Source organism: Ranitomeya variabilis, chromosome 2, assembly GCF_051348905.1.
Source record: "Ranitomeya variabilis isolate aRanVar5 chromosome 2, aRanVar5.hap1, whole genome shotgun sequence".
NCBI classification, from domain to species: domain Eukaryota; kingdom Metazoa; phylum Chordata; class Amphibia; order Anura; family Dendrobatidae; genus Ranitomeya; species Ranitomeya variabilis.
The window spans coordinates 413,525,668-413,545,736 of NC_135233.1; the positions used below are offsets into that span (position 1 = coordinate 413,525,668).

Consider the following 20,069-nt stretch of genomic DNA (forward strand, 5'->3'; position numbering starts at 1 on the left):
AGAGGGATATGGCACGCAGACAGGTGGGTGGAGAGGGATATGGCACGCAGACAGGTGGGTGGAGAGGGATATGGCACGCAGACAGGTGGGTGGAGAGGGATATGGCACGCAGACAGGTGGGTGGAAAGGGATATGGCACGCAGACAGGTGCGTGGAGAGGGATATGGCACGCAGACAGGTGCGTGGAGAGGGATATGGCACGCAGACAGGTGCGTGGAGAGGGATATGGCACGCAGAGAGGTGGGTGGAGAGGGATATGGCACGCAGAGAGGTGGGTGGAGAGGGATATGGCACGCAGAGTGGAGGGGGATATGGCACGCAGAGACGTGGGTGGAGAGGGATATGGCATGCTCAGCTTATCAGATGGTTCAGATGCAGTACCCGAGTGTGGGGTAGGCTTGGGCACTCACTGTTTGGACGTTGTCGATAAACTAAACTAGTAGTTGGCTTGTGCAATACCTAGTGTTGATGTATTGCTTTCTACTGTGGCCATTTGTCCTCTCCTGTGTATAGTCTTTGTTGACGTTGGATAATTTAAGTTTGGATTTCTTGCTTGTCCTACATTGTGGGGGTTGGGATGGTAATTTCCCATAGCAGTCCTGGTTTCTTTTGTGGGTGAGGTATGAATACAGTGGGGGAAATAAGTATTTGATCCCTTGCTGATTTTGTAAGTTTGTCCACCGACAAAGACATGCACAGTCTATAATTTTAAGGGTAGGTTAATTTTAACATTGAGAGATAGAATATCAAAAATAAAATCCAGAAAATCACATTGTATAAATTATATACATTTATTTGTATTTTGCAGTGAGAAATAAGTATTTGATCCCACTGGCAAACAAGACTTAATACTTCGTGGCAAAACTTTTGTTGGCAAGCACAGCAGTCAGACAAAAACGAAAACATCTATAGAATGGGAGGAATAGAACTAAGCAACAGCACGCATGAAAAAGACTTGGGTATAATAATAGATCTGAGTGCACATGAGTCAACAGTGTGATTAAGCAGCAAAAAGGCAAACACAGTTCTAGGATGTATTAAGAGAAGAACAGACTCCACATCACGTGAAGTAATTACCCCCCCACCCCCCCTCTACTCCCTGGTCACACCTCATCTGGATACTGTGCCAAGTTCTTGGCACCACATTTTTAAAAAAAGACATTGAAAAATTGAAGCAAATTCAGAGAATGACCAGGATGGTGAAAGGACTGCAAAGTATGTCTTATGAGGAACGGTTGAAGCATCTGGCAAAGATTAACTTGCAAAAAAGAAGGCTAAGGGGAGACTTAATAGATGCCTACAAATACCTGAAGGACCTTCACAGTGTAGAGGGATCATCATTCTCAGTTACACGTGGAAACAAAGGGAGAAGATACAGATCAGATATTGGAAAAAAAAACGAGGACTATGAGGGTGATCAATGTGTGGCAAAAGCTGCCAGGAGAGGTGGCGAGTTCTCCTTCAATGGAAGTCTTTAGAGGCTGCACAGACCTCTGTCTGAGATGGTTTAGTGACTCCTGCATTGAGCAGGGGGTTGGACACGATGACCCTGGAGGTTCCTTCCATCTCTAACATTATAGGATTTTATGTTCCAAACCTAAGAATCAGAAAATCTATTTCTCTGACCAATGTAAGTACACTTTTGCTCCTTTATTCCAGAATACTTATTACTATCCATTGTGCTCCATCCTCTAACAATGAGATCTTACTTCTATGAGGATTGTATAACCACATAGCGGTCAGCAGTGAGATCAAGAGAGCAGACTGTCAGCTATTACATGTCTCACACTGGTAATGCCAGTCATTGACAAGCTCTGGAGGCAGATTCTAGGGGAGATCTTAACAGCCCATTTAGATTAAGAAAAATATGGATTTCTTCCAAATAAAAAAAATTGGATGACAGATATCCAGGTATTATGTTATTCAGCTTCCCCATGACCAACACCCATGTAGACTGCTTGGGATGGTGGATCCTACTGACAAAAGTCCTGTAGTTGGAAAAAGGGCTTTAAAACAAAAGCATGAAATACCTGGATCTGGGAGGCGTGAAGGTCCATGGTGATGATGTGGTCAGCGCCCGCCACAGACAGCATATTGGCGACAAGCTTAGCAGAGATTGGAGCTCGTGACTGGAAGAAATCAAGAGGTGAGGACATTCGCACCTTCCACCATGGCGCACAGTCCAATTATTACCTTACACAGGTGCAGCAGACAAAGCCACGTTACTTACTGAAAAGATGTGAATTGCATGCAAATAGTACAGTTGTAGTTGTGACGGTCAGGCCCTAACACTACAGTGTGCAGGCGGCCTAACCTCTTCCATCTTATCCTGGCGTGCATATGGGAAATGGGATAACGTGACAGATGGCCTTACCTTATCCTGGCGTGCATATGGAAAGCACGGGATGACGGTGGTGACGTGACAGGCGGCCTTACCTTATCCTTCTTATCGTGGCGTGCATATGGAAAGCAGGGGATGACAGTGGTGACGAGACAGGCGGCCTTACCTTATCCTGACGTGCATATGGAAAGCACGGGATGACGTGACAGGCGGCCTTACCTTATCCTGACGTGCATATGGAAAGCAGGGGATGACAATGGTGACGTGACAGGCGGCCTTACCTTATCCTGGCGTGCATATGGAAAGCACGGGATGACGGTGGTGACGTGACAGGCGGCCTTACCTTATCCTTCTTATCGTGGCGTGCATATGGAAAGCACGGGATGACAGTGGTGACGAGACAGGCGGCCTTACCTTATCCTTCTTATCGTGGCGTGCATATGGAAAGCACGGGATGACAGTGGTGACGAGACAGGCGGCCTTACCTTATCCTGGCGTGCATATGGAAAGCACGGGATGACAGTGGTGACGTGACAGGCGGCCTTACCTTATCCTGGCGTGCATATGGAAAGCACGGGATGACAGTGGTGACGTGACAGGCGGCCTTACCTTATCCTGGCGTGCATATGGAAAGCACGGGATGACAGTGGTGACGAGACAGGCGGCCTTACCTTATCCTGGCGTGCATATGGAAAGCACGGGATGACGGTGGTGACGTGACAGGCGGCCTTACCTTATCCTGGCGTGCATATGGAAAGCACGGGATGACAGTGGTGACGAGACAGGCGGCCTTACCTTATCCTGGCGTGCATATGGAAAGCACGGGATGACAGTGGTGACGTGACAGGCGGCCTTACCTTATCCTGGCGTGCATATGGAAAGCACGGGATGACAGTGGTGACGAGACAGGCGGCCTTACCTTATCCTGGCGTGCATATGGAAAGCACGGGATGACAGTGGTGACGTGACAGGCGACCTTACCTTATCCTGGTGTGCATATGGAAAGCACAGGATGACAGTGGTGACGAGACAGGCGGCCTTACCTTATCCTGGCGTGCATATGGAAAGCACGGGATGACAGTGGTGACGTGACAGGCGACCTTACCTTATCCTGGTGTGCATATGGAAAGCACAGGATGACAGTGGTGACGAGACAGGCAGCCTTACCTTATCCTGGCGTGCATATGGAAAGCACGGGATGACAGTGGTGACGTGACAGGCGGCCTTACTTTATCCTGGCGCGCATATGGAAAGCACGGGATGTCAGTGGTGACATGACAGGCGGCCTTACCTTATCCTGGCGTGCATATGGAAAGCACGGGATGACAGTGGTGACGTGACAGGCGGCCTTACCTTATCCTGGCGTGCATATGGAAAGCACGGGATGACAGTGGTGACGTGACAGGCGGCCTTACCTTATCCTGGCGTGCATATGGAAAGCACGGAATGACGGTGGTGACATGACAGGCGGCCTTACCTTATCCTTCTTATCCTGGCGTGCATATGGAAAGCACGGGATGACGGCTGTGACTCGACAGGCGGATGCGATCTTGCAGGCATTTATCATGATCAGAAGTTCCATTAAGTTGTCATTTATCTCCCCGCAGCCGCTCTGGACAATATAGACGTCCTCTCCTCGCACGCTCTCCCCAATCTCAACACTGCAAAGAAAAAGATTGATGCATTAGTGCGAAAAACACAGTCTGGCCTTTATTACCAGTGCTGTGGAGTCAGTAAATCAAAGACGGACTCCTCAATCATCCTGACTGCCGACTCCACAGCCCCGGTCACTACTACTGAGCATGTATATAAAGTGCAGCACAGATTCATCTCCACTAACAGCCCAGATTGTGAGATCAGGATCAGAACAGACATTTGTAGGACATTTCATCACTTTCCAAAATTACCGTATATACTCGAGTATAAGCCGAGATTTTCAGCCCAAATTTTTGGGCTGAAAGTGCCCCCTCGGCTTATACTCGAGTCATGATCGGTGGTGGGGTCGGCGGGTGAGCACTGTCATATACTTACCTAGTTCCGGCGTTCCTGTCGCCCCCCTGCCTGTTACACTGTCTCCGGGTGCTGCAGCCTCTTCCCCTGAGCGGTCACGTGGGACCGCTCATTAGAGAAATGAATAGGCTGCTCCACCTCCCATAGGGGCGGAGCCGCATAATTCATTTCTCTAATCAGCGATGCCGGTGACCGCTGACAGAGGAAGAGGCTGCGGCACCGAAGACCAGCTGTCCGGGGGAAGGAGCGGGACGCCGGGAGCAGGTAAGTATCGCATATTCACCTATCCTGGTTCCACACGCCGGGCGTCGCGCCATCTTCCCGGCGTCTCTCTCTCCGCTCTGACTGTTCAGGCAGAGGGCGCGATGACGCATATAGTGTGCGCGCCGCCCTCTGCCTGATCAGTCAGTGCGGGGAGACGCCGGGAAGATGGCGCCGAGGAGCTGCAAGACAGGTGAGTATGTGTTTTATTTTTTTTTATTGCAGCAGCAGCTATGGGGCAATAATGGACGGTGCAGAGCACTATATGGCACAGCTATGGGGCAGAGCACTATATGGCACAGCTATGGGGCAGAGCACTATATGGCACAGCTATGGGGCAGAGCACTATATGGCACAGCTATGGGGCAGAGCACTATATGGCACAGCTATGGGGCAGAGCACTATATGGCACAGCTATGGGGCAGAGCACTATATGGCACAGCTATGGGGCAGAGCACTATATGGCACAGCTATGGGGCAGAGCACTATATGGCACAGCTATGGGGCAGAGCACTATATGGCACAGCTATGGGGCAGAGCACTATATGGCACAGCTATGGGGCAGAGCACTATATGGCACAGCTATGGGGCAGAGCACTATATGGCACAGCTATGGGGCAGAGCACTATATGGCACAGCTATGGGGCAGAGCACTATATGGCACAGCTATGGGGCAGAGCACTATATGGCACAGCTATGGGGCAGAGCACTATATGGCACAGCTATGGGGCAGAGCACTATATGGCACAGCTATGGGGCAATGGTGCAGAGCATTATATATATGGCACAGCTATGGGGCAATGGTGCAGAGCATTATATATGTGGCACAACTATGGGGCAACGGTGCAGAGCATTGTATATATGGCACAGCTTTATGTGGAGCATCTATGGGGCCATAATGAACGGTGCAGAGCATTATATGTGGCACAGCTTTATGTGGAGCATCTATGGGGCCATAATGAACGGTATGGAGCATCTATTTTTAATTTTGAAATTCACCGGTACCTGCTGCATTTTTCCCCCTAGTCTTATACTCGAGTCAATAAGTTTTCCCAGCTTTTTGTGGCAAAATTAGGGGGGTCGGCTTATACTCGGGTCGGCTTATACTCGAGTATATACGGTACTATGGAAACATTTACAGCACATCCTGCCATGTACTACAGCACCCAATGTGATATAGACGTTAGGAGTCGGAGTTGCTCCATTTTATACCGACTCCACCAAAATGGACACCACTTTCAACTCCATGACTCCAACTCCAAAGCCCTGTTTAATACTTTATCTTTAATGATCTCAACATGCACAGGGCCAAATGGCTACTGTGCGTGACCGCATGGTAGCCCAGTGACGAGTACACAGTCTCAAGGTACTCAAAACTAGAAATGAGCTAATCTGATCGGGTAACTGCTTATTCGACAAGCTATAGCGCTTACCGAATAAGCTGCAGAGGGAACCCGGATACATGGAGCGCGCCCGGCTGATCAGCTGTTCTGCTCCACAGAATCAGATCAGCCTCTCCATACATGTATTGTGTGTCACACAGCTGCGACACATACAGCTGTGGAGAACAGCTGATCAGCCTCTTTATACAGGTATTGTGCTTGTCACACAGCCACGACACATACAGCTGTGGAGGAGAACAGCTGATCAGCCTCTATATACATGTATTGTGCCTGTCACACAGCCTCGACACATACAGCTGCGGAGCAGAACAGCTGATCAGCCTCTATATACAGGTATTGTGCCTGTCACACAGCCACGACACATACAGCTGTGGAGGAGAACAGCTGATCAGCCTCTTTATACAGGTATTGTGCCTGTCACACAGCCACAACACATACAGCTGTGGAGCAGAACAGCCTCTCCATACATGTATTGTGCCTGTCACACAGCCGCGACACATACAGCTGTGGAGCAGAACAGCTGATCAGCCTCTCCATACATGTATTGTGCCTGTCACACAGCCGCGACACATACAGCTGTGGAGCAGAACAGCTGATCAGCCTCTATATACATGTACTGTGCCTGTCACACAGCCACGACACATACAGCTGTGGAGGAGAACAGCTGATCAGCCTCTTTATACAGGTATTGTGCCTGTCACACAGTCGGGACACATACAGCTGTGGAGCAGAACAGCTGATCAGCCTCTATATACATGTACTAGCTGTACTACCCGGCTTCGCCCGGGTTAATGACTGCTGTTAGCAAAATAGAATGTGTTAACAAAAATTTATTCTGCACACAAAAACCACAAAACAAATAGATAGAAATGTAATTATTAAAAGGCAAAAACTAAGCAAATAGAAGCATTTCACAACATATATTAGCTTTGTTATACTGAGAATGTCTTTGTTGCCTATATTAACCAATCAGAGCTCAGGTTAATTAACTGTAGCAAAATAGAAGCTGAGCTGTGATTGGTTGCTATTGGCAGCCTGATAAATCCCCAGCCAACAGGAAGCCCTCCCCCCTGGCAGTATATATTAGCTCACACATACACATAATAGACAGGTCATGTGACTGACAGCTGCCGTATTTCCTATATGGTACATTTGTTGCTCTTGTAGTTTGCTTATTAATCAGATTTTTATTTTTGAAGGACAATACCAGACTTGTGTGTGTTTTAGGGCGAGTTTTATGTGTCAAGTTGTGTGTGTTGAGTTGCGTGTGGCGACATGCATGTAGCGACTTTTGTGAGATGAGTTTTGTGTGGCGACATGCGTGTAGCAACATTTTGTGTGTTGAGTTGCATGTGACAGGTTAGTGTAGCAAGTTGTGTGCAGCAAGATTTGTGCATGGCGAGTTTTGCGCGTGGCGAGTTTTATGTGTGGTGCATTTTGAGTATGTGCAAGTTTTGTGTGAGGCAACTTTTGCATGTGGTGCAACTTTTGTACATGTGGCAATTTTTCTGTGTGTGCAAGTTTTGCATGAGGTGAGTTTTCCATGAGGTGAGTTTTGCACGTGTGGCGAGTTTTGCGTGAGCCTAGTTTTGCATATGGCGAGTTTTGCATGTAGCGAGTTTTGAGTGGTGACTTTTGTGTTTCGACTTTTATGTGGCGAGGTTGGTGTGTGTGTGTGTGGTGAAATGTGTGCTGAGGGTGGTATATGTGTTCAAGCACGTGGTAGTGTGTGGCGCATTTTGTGTTTGTGTTCATATCCCCGTGTGTGGTGAGTATCCCATGTCGGGGCCCCACCTTAGCAACTGTACGGTATATACTCTTTGTCGCCATCGCTCTCATTCTTTAAGTCCTCATTGTTCACATCTGGCAGCTGTCAATTTTCCTCCAACACTTTTCCCTTCACTTTTTCCCCATTATGTAGATAGGAGCAAAATTGTTTGGTGAATTGGAACGCGCGGGGTTAAAATTTCACCTCACAACATAGCCTATGACGCTCTCGGGGTCCAGACGTGTGACTGTGCAAAATTTTGTGGCTGTAGCTGCGACGGTACAGATGCCAATCCCGGACATACACACATACATACATACACACATTCAGCTTTATATATTAGATATACCTGTATGTAATCTCCTGTATATAGTATATACCTGTGTGTCATCTCACCTATATATAGTATATATCTGTGTGTCATCTCCTGTATATAGTATATACCTGTATGTCATCTCCTCCTATACATAGCATATACCTGTGTCATCTCCTCCTGTATATACTATATACCTGTAGGTAATCTGCTCCTGTATATAGTATATACCTGTGTGTCATCTCCTCCTGTATATAGTATATACCTGTATGTCATCTCCTCCTGTATGTAGTATGTACCTGTATGTCATCTCCTCCTCTATATAGTATATACCTGTGTGTCATCTCTCCTGTATATAGTATATATCTGTGTGTCATCTCCTCCTGTATATAGTATATACCTGTGTGTCATCTCCCCTGTAAATAGTATATACCTGTGTGTCATCTCCTGTATATAGTATATAGCTGTATGCCATCTCCTCCTGTATTAGCCCTCGTTCACACGTTATTTGGTCAGTATTTTTACCTCAGTATTTGTAAGCTAAAATGGCAGCCTGATAAATCCCCAGCCAACAGTAAGCCCACCCCCTGGCAGTATATATTAGCTCACACATACACATAATAGACTGGTCATGTGACTGACAGCTGCCGGATTCCTATATGGTACATTTGTTGCTCTTGTAGTTTGTCTGCTTATTAATCAGATTTTTATTTTTGAAGGATACCAGACTTGTGTGTGTTTTAGGGCGAGTTTCGTGTGTCAAGTTGTGTGTGTTGAGTTGCGTGTGGCGACATGCATGTAGGGACTTTTGTGAGATGAGTTTTGTGTGGCGACATGCGTGTAGCAACTTTTTGTGTGTCGAGTTGCATGTGACAGGTTAGTGTAGCAAGTTGTGTGCAGCAAGTTTTGCGCATGGCGAGTTTTGCGCGTGGCGAGTTTTATGTGTGGTGCCTTTTGAGTATGTGCAAGTTTTGTGTGAGGCAACTTTTGCATGTGTTGCAACTTTTGTGCATGTGGCAATTTTTCTGCGTGTGGCAATTTTTCTGCGTGTGCAAGTTTTGCGTGTGGCGAGTTTTGCACGTGTGGCGAGTTTTGCATGTGGAGAGTTTTGCGCGTGGCGAGTTTTGAGCGGCGACTTTTGTGTTTCTACTTTTATGTGGCGAGGTTGGTGTATGTGTGGTGAAATGTGCACTGAGGGTGGTATATGTGTTCGAGCACGTGGTAGTGTGTGGCGCATTTTGTGTGTGTGTTCATATCCCCGTGGTGGTGTGATTATCCCATGTTGGGGCCCCACCTTAGCAACTGTACAGTATATACTCTTTGGTGCCATCGCTGTCATTCTTTAAGTCCCCCTTGTTCACATCTGGCAGCTGTTAATTTGCCTCCAACACTTTTCCTTTCATTTTTTCCCCATTATGTAGATAGGGGCAAAATTGTTTGGTGACTTGGAAAGCGCGGGGTTAAAATTTCACCTCACAATATAGCTTTGACGCTCTCAGGGTCCAGACGTGTGACTGTGCAAAATTTTGTGCCTGTAGCTGCGACGCCTCCAACACTTTTCCTTTCACTTTTTCCCCATTATGTAGATAGGGGCAAAATTGTTTGGTGAATTGGAAAGCGCGGGGTTAAAATTTCACCTCACAACATAGCCTATGACGCTCTCGGGGTCCAGACGTGTGACTGTGCAAAATTTTGTGGCTGTAGCTGCTACGGTTCAGATGCCAATCCCGGACATACATACATACATACATACATACATACACACACACACACATTCAGCTTTATATATTAGATTGTGCCTGTCACACAGCCGCGACACATACAGCTGTGGAGGAGAACAGCTGATCAGCCTCTATATACATGTATTGTGCCTGTCACACAGCCGCGACACATACAGCTGTGGAGGAGAACAGCTGATCAGCCTCTCCATACATGTACTGTGCCTGTCACACAGCCGCGACACATACAGCTGTGGAGCAGAACAGCTGATCAGCCTCTATATACATGTATTGTGCCTGTCACACAGCCGCGACACATACAGCTGTGGAGGAAGAAAGCTGATCAGCCTCTATATACATGTATTGTGCCTGTCACACAGCCGTGACACATACAGCTGTGGGGGAGAACAGCTGATCAGGCTCTCCATACATGTATTGTGCAAAAGGAGACTGCAAAGTAAGGGGTCTAGCCCATCTTGGCTCTCACTGAAGAGCTGGAGGAAGGTGAGTTGAAATGCTCCCTTCATTTTTGTTGCTGGTGCTGTGTGGCGGCCATTGTTGCTGTGGCTTTGTGCCGGTGGGGCGGCGCGGTCTGAAGTCATGGGGGCTCAGTCTCGCAGCATGGGTGCTGTGGGGCAACAGGCCGTCCACCCTGCTGGTGCATGGCCGCTGCGGCGGTGGTCGCCGCACGGCTCCGCTCCTTTAGGGCGTTAGGACCCACTACTAGGTTTGCCGTGAAGTGGCAGTGGGCTTCATACAGTCTGATCAGAATGTTAACCCCTTCATGACCTTGCCGTTTTTTGCAATTCTGACCAGTGTCCCTTTATGAGGTAATAACTCAGGAACACTTCAACGGATCCTAGCGATTCTGAGATTGTTTTTTCGTGACATATTGGGATTTGTGAAAAAAACGGAAATTTGGCAAAAATTTAGAAAATTTCGCAATTTTCACATTTTGAATTTTTATTCTGTTAAACCAGAGAGTTATGTGACACAAAATAGTTAATAAATAACATTTCCCACATGTCTACTTTACATCAGCACAATTTTGGAAACAAATTTTTTTTTTGCTAGGAAGTTATAAGGGTTAAAATTTGACCAGTGATTTCTCATTTTTACAACAAAATTTACAAAACCATTTTTTTTAGGGACCACCTCACATTTGAAGTCAGTTTGAGGGTTCTATATGGCTGAAAATACCCAAAAGTGACACCATTCTAAAAACTGCACCCCTCAAGGTGCTCAAAACCACATTCAAGAAGTTTATTAACCCTTCAGGTGTTTCACAGCAGCAGAAGAAACATGGAAGTAAAAAATGAACATTTAACTTTTTAGTCACAAAAATGATCTTTTAGCAACAATTTTTTTATTTTCCCAAGGGTAAAAGGAGAAACTGGACCACGGACGTTGTTGTCCAATTTGTCCTGAGTACGCTGATACCTCATATGTGGGGGTAAACCACTGTTTGGGCGCACGGCAGGGCTCGGAAGGGAAGGAGCGCCATTTGACTTTTTCAATGAAAAATTGGCTCCAATCTTTAGCGGACACCATGTCGCGTTTGGAGAGCCCCCGTGTGCCTAAACATTGGAGCTCCCCCACAAGTGACCCCATTTTGGAAACTAGACCCCCCAAGGAACTTATCTAGAAGCATAGTGAGCACTTTAAACCCCCAGGTGCTTCACAAATTGATCCGTAAAAATGAAAAAGTACTTTTTTTCACAAACAAATTATTTTAGCCTCAATTTTTTCATTTTCACATGGGCAACAGGATAAAATGGATCCTAAATTTTGTTGGGCAATTTCTCCTGAGTACACCAATACCTCACATGTGGGGGTAAACCACTATTTGGGCACATGGTAAGGCTCGGAAGGGAAGGAGCGCCATTTGACTTTTTGAATAAAAAATTATCTCCATCGTTAGCGGACACCATGTCGCGTTTGGAAAGCCCCTGTGTGCCTAAACATTGGAGTTCCTCCACAAATGACCCCATTTTGGAAACTAGATCCCCCAAGGAACTCCTCTAGAGGCATAGTGAGCACTTTAAACCCCCAGGTGCTTCACAAATTGATCCGCAAAAATGAAAAAGTACTTTTTTTTCACACAAAATTTCTTTTAGCCTCAATTCTTTCATTTTCACATGGGCAACAGGATAAAATGGATCCTAAAATTAGTTGGGCAATTTCTCCTGAGTATGCCGATACCTCATATGTGGGGGTAAACCACTGTTTGGGTGCACGGCAAGGCTCGGAAGGGGAGGCGTGCCATTTGACTTTTTGAATGGAAAATTAGCTCCAATCGTTAGCGGACACCATGTCGCGTTTGGAGAGCCCCTGTGTGCCTAAACATTGGAGCTCCCCTACAAGTGACCCCATTTTGGAAGCTAGACCCCCCAAGGAACTTATCTAGATGCATAGTGAGCACTTATAACCCCCAGGTGCTTCACAGAAGTTTATAACGCAGAGCCATGAAAATAAAAAAATAATTTTTCTTTCCTCAAAAATGATTTTTAGCCCAGAATTTTTTATTTTCCCAAGGGTAATAGGAGAAATTGGACCCCAAATGTTGTTGTCCAGTTTGTCCTGAGTACGATGATACCCCAGATGTGGGGGTAAACCACTGTTTGGGCGCACGGCAGGGCTCGGAAGGGAAGGCACGCCATTTGGCTTTTTGAATGGAAAATTAGCTCCAATCATTAGCGGACACCATGTCGCGTTTGGAGAGCCCCTGTGTGCCTAAACATTGGAGCTCCCCTACAAGTGACCCCATTTTGGAAACTAGACCTCCCAAGGAACTAATCTAGATGTGTGGTGAGCACTTTGAACCCCCAAGTGCTTCACAGAAGTTTATAACGCAGAGCCATGAAAATAAAAAATAATTTTTCTTTTCTCAAAAATGATTTTTTAGCCCACAATTTTTTATTTTCTCAAGGGTAACAGGAGAAATTGGACCCCAAAAGTTGTTGTCCAGTTTCTCCTGAGTACGCTGATACCCCATATGTGGGGGTAAACCACTGTTTTGGCACACGTCGGGGTTCGGAAGGAAAGTAGTGACGTTTTGAAATGCAGACTTTGATGGAATGCTCTGCGGGCGTCACGTTGCGTTTGCAGAGCCCCTGATGTGCCTAAACAGTAGGAACTCCCCACAATTGACTCCATTTTGGAAACTAGACCCCCCCAAGGAACTTATCTAGATGTGTGGTGAGCACGTTCAACCCCCAAGTGCTTCACAGAAGTTTACAACGCAGAGCCGTGAAAATAAAAAATCATTTTTCTTTCCTCAAAAAAGATGTTTTAGCAAGCAATTTTTTATTTTCACAAGGGTAACAGGAGAATTTGGACCCCAATATTTGTTGCGAGTACGCTGATACCCCATATGTGGGGGTAAACCACTGTTTGGGCACACGTCAGTGCTCGGAAGGGAAGTAGTGACATTTGAAATGCAGACTTTGATGGAATGGTCTGCGGGCGTCACATTGCATTTGCAGAGCCCCTGATGTGCCTAAACAGTAGAAACACCCCACAAGTGACCCCATTTTGGAAACTAGACCCCCGAAGGAACTTATCTAGATGTGTGGTGAGCACTTTCAACCCCCAAGTGCTTCACAGAAGTTTATAACGCAGAGCCGTGAAAATAAAAAATAATTGTTCTTTCCTCAAAAATTGTTTTAGCAAGTAATTTTTTATTTTTGCAAGGGTAACAGGAGAAATTGGACCCCAACAGTTGTTGCCCAGTTTGTCCTGAGTACGCTGGTACCCCAAATGTGGGGGCAAACCACTGTTTGGGCGCACGTCGGGGCTTGGAAGGGCGGGAGCACCATTTGACTTTTTGAACGCAAGATTGGCTGGAATCAATGGTGGCGCCATGTTGCGTTTGGAGACCCCTGATGTGCCTAAACAGTGGAAACCCCTCAATTCTAACTTCAACACTAACCCCAACACACCCCTAATCCTAATCCCAACTGTAGCCATAACCCTAATCACAACCCTAACCCCAACACACCCCTAACCACAACCCTAACCGCAACACACCCGTAACCCTAATTCCAACCCTAATCCTAACCCTAATCCCAACCGTAACCCTAATCCCAACCCTAACCACAACTGTAACCCCAACACACCCCTAACCCTATCCGTAACCCTAACCACAAGCCTAATCTTAACCCTATTTCAAACCCTAGCCCTAATTCCAACCCTAACTCTAATTCCAACCCTAACCCTAAGGCTATGTGCCCACGTTGCGGATTCGTGTGAGATCTTTCCGCACGATTTTTGAAAAATCTGCAGGTAAAAGGCACTGCGTTTTACCTGCGGATTTACAGCAGATTTCCAGTGTTTTTTTGTGCGGATTTCACCTGCGGATTCCTATTGAGGAACAGGTGTAAAACGCTGCGGAATCCGCACAAAGAATTGACATGCTGCGGAAAATACAATGCAGCGTTTCTGCACGGAATTTTCCGCACCATGGGCACAGCGGATTTGGTTTTCCTTAGGTGTACATGGTACTGTAAACCTGATGGAAAACTGCTTCGAATTCGCAGCGGCCAATCCGCTGCGGATCCGCGGCCAATCCGCTGCGGATCCGCGGCCAATCCGCTGCCGATCCGCTGCGGATCCGCGGCCGATCCGCTGCGGATCCGCGGCCGATCCGCTGCGGATCCGCGGCCGATCCGCTACGGATCCGCGGCCGATCCGCTCTGTGTGCACATGCCATAACCCTACCCCTAACCCTACCCGTAACCCTAACCCTACCCCTAGTTCTAACCCTAGTTCTAACCCTAACCCTAGTGGAAAAAGAAAAAAAATATATTTTCTTTATTTTATTATTGTCCCTACCTATGGGGGTGATAAAGGGGGGGGGGTTTATTTATTATTTTTTTATTTTGATCGCTGTGTTAGAACCTACCACAGCGATCAAAATGTACCTGTAATGAATCAGCCAGCCGGCAGATTCGGCGGGCGCACTGAGCATGCGCCCGCCATTTTGGAAGATGGCGGCGCCCAGCGAGGAGACGGACCGACACCGGGAGCCTCGGTAAGTATAAGGGGGGGGGGGAGATCGGGGCACGGGGGGGGGGGCGTCGGAGCACCGGGGGGTGACATAGGAGCAGGGGGGGAGCGGGCAGGAGGACGGGGGAGCGGAGCACAGGACGGAGGGGACCGGACCCCATAACGGAGCACTGGGGGGGCGATCGGTGGGGTGGGGGGGGGGGTTCACTTCAGGTTTTCCAGCCATGGCCGATGGTATTGCAGCATCGGCCATGGCTGGATTGTAATATTTCACCAGTTTTTTAGGTGAAATATTACAAATCGCTCTGATTGGCAGTTTCACTTTCAACAGCCAATCAGAGCGATCGTAGCCACGGGGGGGTGAAGCCACCCCCCCCTGGGCTGAAGTACCACTCCCCCTCTCCCTGCAGATCGGGTAAAATAGGAGTTAACCCCTTCACCCGATCTGCAGGGACGCGATCATTCCATGACGCCACATAGGCGTCATGGGTCGGGAAGGGGTTAAACTGAAAACCTCATGTTCAGTATATAAATTTTTGCCTAGCGGCTTTAGATCAACGTATGATTTTGGGATGTGCGGTTCATGCTCTTTTTTTTCTTTTTGCACCATACATGTATTGTGCCTGTCACACAGCCGCGACACATACAGCTGTGGAGCTTTTCTCACCAGTGGTGAGTGCGCCCCCTGTGCTGCCTATCAGGGGCCAGTGCTTTTCCCACCAGTGGCGAATGCGCCCCCTGTACTTCCTGGGGGGGGGGGGGCAGTGCTTTTCCCACCAGTGGTGAGTGCGCCCCCTGTGCTGCCTATCAGGGGCAGTGCTTTACCCACCAGTGGTGAGTGCGCCCCCTGTGCTGCCTGGGGGGGGGGGCAGTGCTTTTCCCACCAGTGGTGAGTGCGCCCCCTGTACTTCCTGGGGGGGGGGCAGTGCTTTTCCCACCAGTGGTGAGTGCGCCCCCTGTGCTGCCTGGGGGGGGGGGCAGTGCCTTACCCACCAGTGGTGAGTGCGCCCCCTGTACTGCCTATCAGGGGCCAGTGCGTTTCCCACCAGTGGTGAGTGCGCCCCCTGTACTGCCTATCAGGGGCCAGTGCCTTACCCACCAGTGGCGAGTGCGCCCCCCATGCTGCCTATCAGGGGCCAGTGCTTTTCCCACCAGTGGTGAGTGCGCCCCCTGTGCTGCCTATCAGGGGCCAGTGCTTTTCCCACCAGTGGTGAGTGCGCCCCCTGTGCTGCCTATCAGGGGCCAGTGCTTTTCCCACCAGTGGTGAGTGCGCCCCCCGTGCTGCCTATCAGGGGCCAGTGCCTTACCCACCAGTGGCGAGTGCGCCCCCCATGCTGCCTATCAGGGGCCAGTGCTTTTCCCACCAGTGGTGAGTGCGCCCCCTGTGCTGCCTGGGGGGCAGTGCTTTTCCCACCAGTGGTGAGTGCGCCCCCCGTGCTGCCTATCAGGGGCCAGTGCCTTACCCACCAGTGGCGAGTGCGCCCCCTGTGCTGCCTATCAGGGGCAGTGCTTTTCCCACCAGTGGCGAGTGCGCCCCCCGTGCTGCCTATCAGGGGCCAGTGCTTTTCCCACCAGTGGTTAGTGCGCCCCCCGTGCTGCCTATCAGGGGCCAGTGCTTTTCCCACCAGTGGTGAGTGCGCCCCCCGTGCTGCCTATCAGGGGCCAGTGCTTTTCCCACCAGTGGCGAGTGCGCCCCCCGTGCTGCCTATCAGGGGCTAGTGCCTTACCCACCAGTGGCGAGTGCGCCCCCTGTGCTGCCTATCAGGGGCCAGTGCTTTTCCCACCAGTGGTGAGTGCGCCCCCTGTGCTGCCTATCAGGGGCCAGTGCTTTTCCCACCAGTGGTGAGTGCGCCCCCTGTGCTGCCTGGGGGGCAGTGCTTTTCCCACCAGTGGTGAGTGCCAAGCTGTGCTGCCTATCAGGGGCAGTGCTTTTCCCACCAGTGGCGAGTGCGCCCCCCATGCTGCCTATCAAGGACCAGTGCTTTTCCCACCAGTGGTGAGTGCGCCCCCTGTGCTGCCGGGCGGCAGTGCTTTTCCCACCAGCCCAGGACGCCATGTTTGCCTCCACACACCGTTGTGGACTCGGAGAATGTAACGCGCACGTGTCTATGGTTGGGTCTCCGCTATCTACGGCGGTGCATGCCGGGACTAGGAGTCTCCTTGGCCGCCTCCACATTTAGCCGGAGCTCAATGAAACTACAAGTCCCATGAAGCCGTGCGGCCGCTCTCCGCAGCTAGTGCTGTGGGTCTCCCCGTGCCGCGGACCCCCGAGTCTAGTCGCAAGCCGCACCGCCGGCCATTGTGCAGGCTCCGGCAGCTCTCGGCCATCTTACCACGTCTCCTGGTTGCTGAACTTCTTGGTGACCACTCGCCCCAGCTCCAGCCCCAGGCGGTCCGCGATCTTCTGAGACAAATCCTGGTGGGAACTCCCGCTGAAGATCTTGATGTTAGGCATGATGCGCGCTGCTCCTCGGAGAGATGCGTCACTCAACGCACAGAGGAGAGGCGGGACGAGGGCCTGTTGCTGAATGATAGCGTCTACCAAACCTATGCCCCGCCTACTCCTACCGGCAACCAATCAGAGACTACAAGACACACCCCCGTCTAGCGGCGATCTCACTATTGGATAGCTACTAAGTGACGCTGCGTCCGCCATATTTAGTTCTGGCACGGAACAACTGGTGTCATGGTCACCGTGTCAACACTCGCTCAGGCTGTAGTACTAGTAACTATGAGCGGACTCTGGAGGGAAGGACGGTGCGGGGAGAACGATGAGCGGACTCTGGAGGGAAGGACGGTGCGGGGAGAACGATGAGCGGACTCTGAAGGGGAGGACCGTGCGCAGAGGACAAAGAGCGAACTCTGGAGGTGAGGACGGTGCGCTGAGAACGATGAGCGGACTCTGGAGGGGAGGATGGTGTGCGGAGAACGATGAGCGGACTATAGAGGGGAGGACGGTGCGCGGAGAACGATGAGCGGACTCTGGAGGGAAGGACGGTGCGGGGAGAACGATGAGCGGACTCTGGAGGGAAGGACGGTGCGGGGAGAACGATGAGCGGACTCTAGAGGGGAGGACGGTGCGCGGAGAACGATGAGCGGACTCTGAAGGGGAGGACGGTGCGCAGAGGACAAAGAGCGAACTCTGGAGGTGAGGACGGTGCGCTGAGAACGATGAGCGGACTCTGGAGGGGAGGATGGTGTGCGGAGAACGATGAGCGGACTCTAGAGGGGAGGACGGTGCGCGGAGAACGATGAGCGGACTCTGGAGGGAAGGACGGTGCGGGGAGAACGATGAGCGGACTCTAGAGGGGAGGACGGTGCGCGGAGAACGATGAGCGGACTCTAGAGGGAAGGACGGTGCGGGGAGAACGATGAGTGGACTCTGGAGGGGAGGACGGTGCGCGGAGAACGATGAGCGGACTCTGGAGGGAAGGACGGTGCGCGGAGAACGATGAGCGGACTCTGGAGGGGAGGACGGTGCGCGGAGTACGATGAGCGGACTCTGGAGGGGAGGACGATCCGCGGAGGACAATGAACGGACTCTGGAGGGAAGGACGGTGCGTGGAGAACAATGAGCGGACTCTGGAGGGGAGGACGGTGCGAGGAGAATGATGAGCGGACTCTGGAGGGGAGGATGGTGTGCGGAGAAAAATGAGCGGACTCTGGAGGGAAGGACGGTGCACGGAGAACGATGAGCGGACTCTGGAGGGAAGGATGGTGCGTGGAGAACGATGAGCGGACTCTAGAGGGGAGGACTGCGCGGAGAACGATGAGCGGACTCTGGAGGGAAGGACGGTGCGGGGACTCTGGAGGGGAGGACGATGTGCAAAGAACGATGAGCGGACTCTGGAGGGGAGGACGGTGCGCGGAGAATGATGAACGGACTCTGGAGGGGAGGACGGTGCGCGGAGAACGATGAGCGGACTCTGGAGGGGAGGATGATGCGCGGAGAACGATGAACGGACTCTAGAGGGGAGGACAGTGCGTGGAGAACGATGAGCGGACTCTGGAGGGAAGGGCGGTGCGGGGAGAACGATGAGCGGACTCTGGAGGGGAGGACGGTGCGCGGAGAACGATGAGCGGACTCTGGAGGGGAGGACGGTGCGCGGAGAACGATGAGCGGACTCTGGAGGGGAGGACGATGCGCGGAGAACGATCAGCGGACTCTAGAGGGGAGGACGGTGCGCAGAGAACAATGATCGGACTCTGGAGGGGAGCATGGTGCGAGGAGAACGATGAGCGGACGCTGGAGGGGAGGATGGTGTGCGGAGAAAGATGAGCGGACTCTGGAGGGAAGGATGGTGCGCGGAGAATGATGAGCAGACTCTGGAGGGAAGGACTTTGCGCGGACTCTGGAGGGGAGGACGATGCGCAAAGAACGATGAGCGGACTCTGGAGGGAAGGACGGTGCACGGAGAACGATGAGCAGACTCTGGAGGGGAGGATGGTGTGCGGAGAACGATGAGCGGACTCTGGAGGGGAGGACTATGCACGGAGAACGATGAGCGGACTCTGGAGGGGAGGACGATGTGCGGAGAACGATGAGCGGACTCTGGAGGGAAGGATGGTGCGCGGAGAACGATGAGCGGACTCTGGAGGGGAGGACGGTGCGTGGAGAACGATGAGCGGACTCTGGAGGGGGAGGACGGTGTGCGGAGAACGATGAGCGGACTCTGGAGGGGTGGACGGTGCGCGGAGAACGATGAGCAGACTCTGGAGGGGAGGATGGTGCGCGGAGAATGATGAGCGGACTCTGGAGGGGAGGACGATGCGCGGAGAATGATGAGCGGACTCTGGAGGGGAGGACGATGCGCGGAGAACGATGAGCGGACTCTGGAGGGAAAGACGGTGCGCGGAGAACGATGAGCGGACTCTGGAGGAAAGAACGATGAGCGGAGAACGATGAGCGGACTCTGGATGGTGCGTGGAGAACGATGAGCCGACCCAGGAGGGGAGGATGGTGCGCGAAGAACGATGAGCGGACTCTGGAGGGGAGGACGGTGCGTGGAGAACGATGAGCGGACTCTGGAGGGGAGGATGGTGCGCAGAGGACAAAGAGCAAACTCTGGAAGTGAGGACGGTGCACTGAGGACGATGAGCGGACTATGTAGGGGCGGACAGTGCGCTGAAAACGATGAGCGGACTCTGGAGGGGAGGACTGTGCGTGGAGAACAATGAGGGGACTATGTAGGGGAGGATGATGCGCTGAGAACAATGTGCGGACTCTAGAGGGGAGAACGGTGCGTAG

At 50.9% G+C, this 20,069-nt stretch overlaps 1 protein-coding gene across 1 annotated transcript in view; it reads right to left on the reverse strand.

Annotated features, from left to right (window-relative positions):
* The window catches only part of LOC143806305 (ribose-phosphate pyrophosphokinase 1), a 54,288-nt gene extending 36,902 nt beyond the window's left edge, over positions 1-17,386 (reverse strand). Inside the window, exons 1-3 of the mRNA XM_077286545.1 lie at positions 17,155-17,386; positions 3,819-4,002; positions 2,031-2,129 (exon numbers count right to left, since the gene is read on the reverse strand). Coding sequence (XP_077142660.1) covers positions 2,031-2,129; positions 3,819-4,002; positions 17,155-17,276 — 405 coding nt within the window. The 5' untranslated portion in view covers positions 17,277-17,386. The remainder of the gene's footprint in view (positions 1-2,030; positions 2,130-3,818; positions 4,003-17,154) is intronic.
* Positions 17,387-20,069: the final 2,683 nt, after the last annotated feature.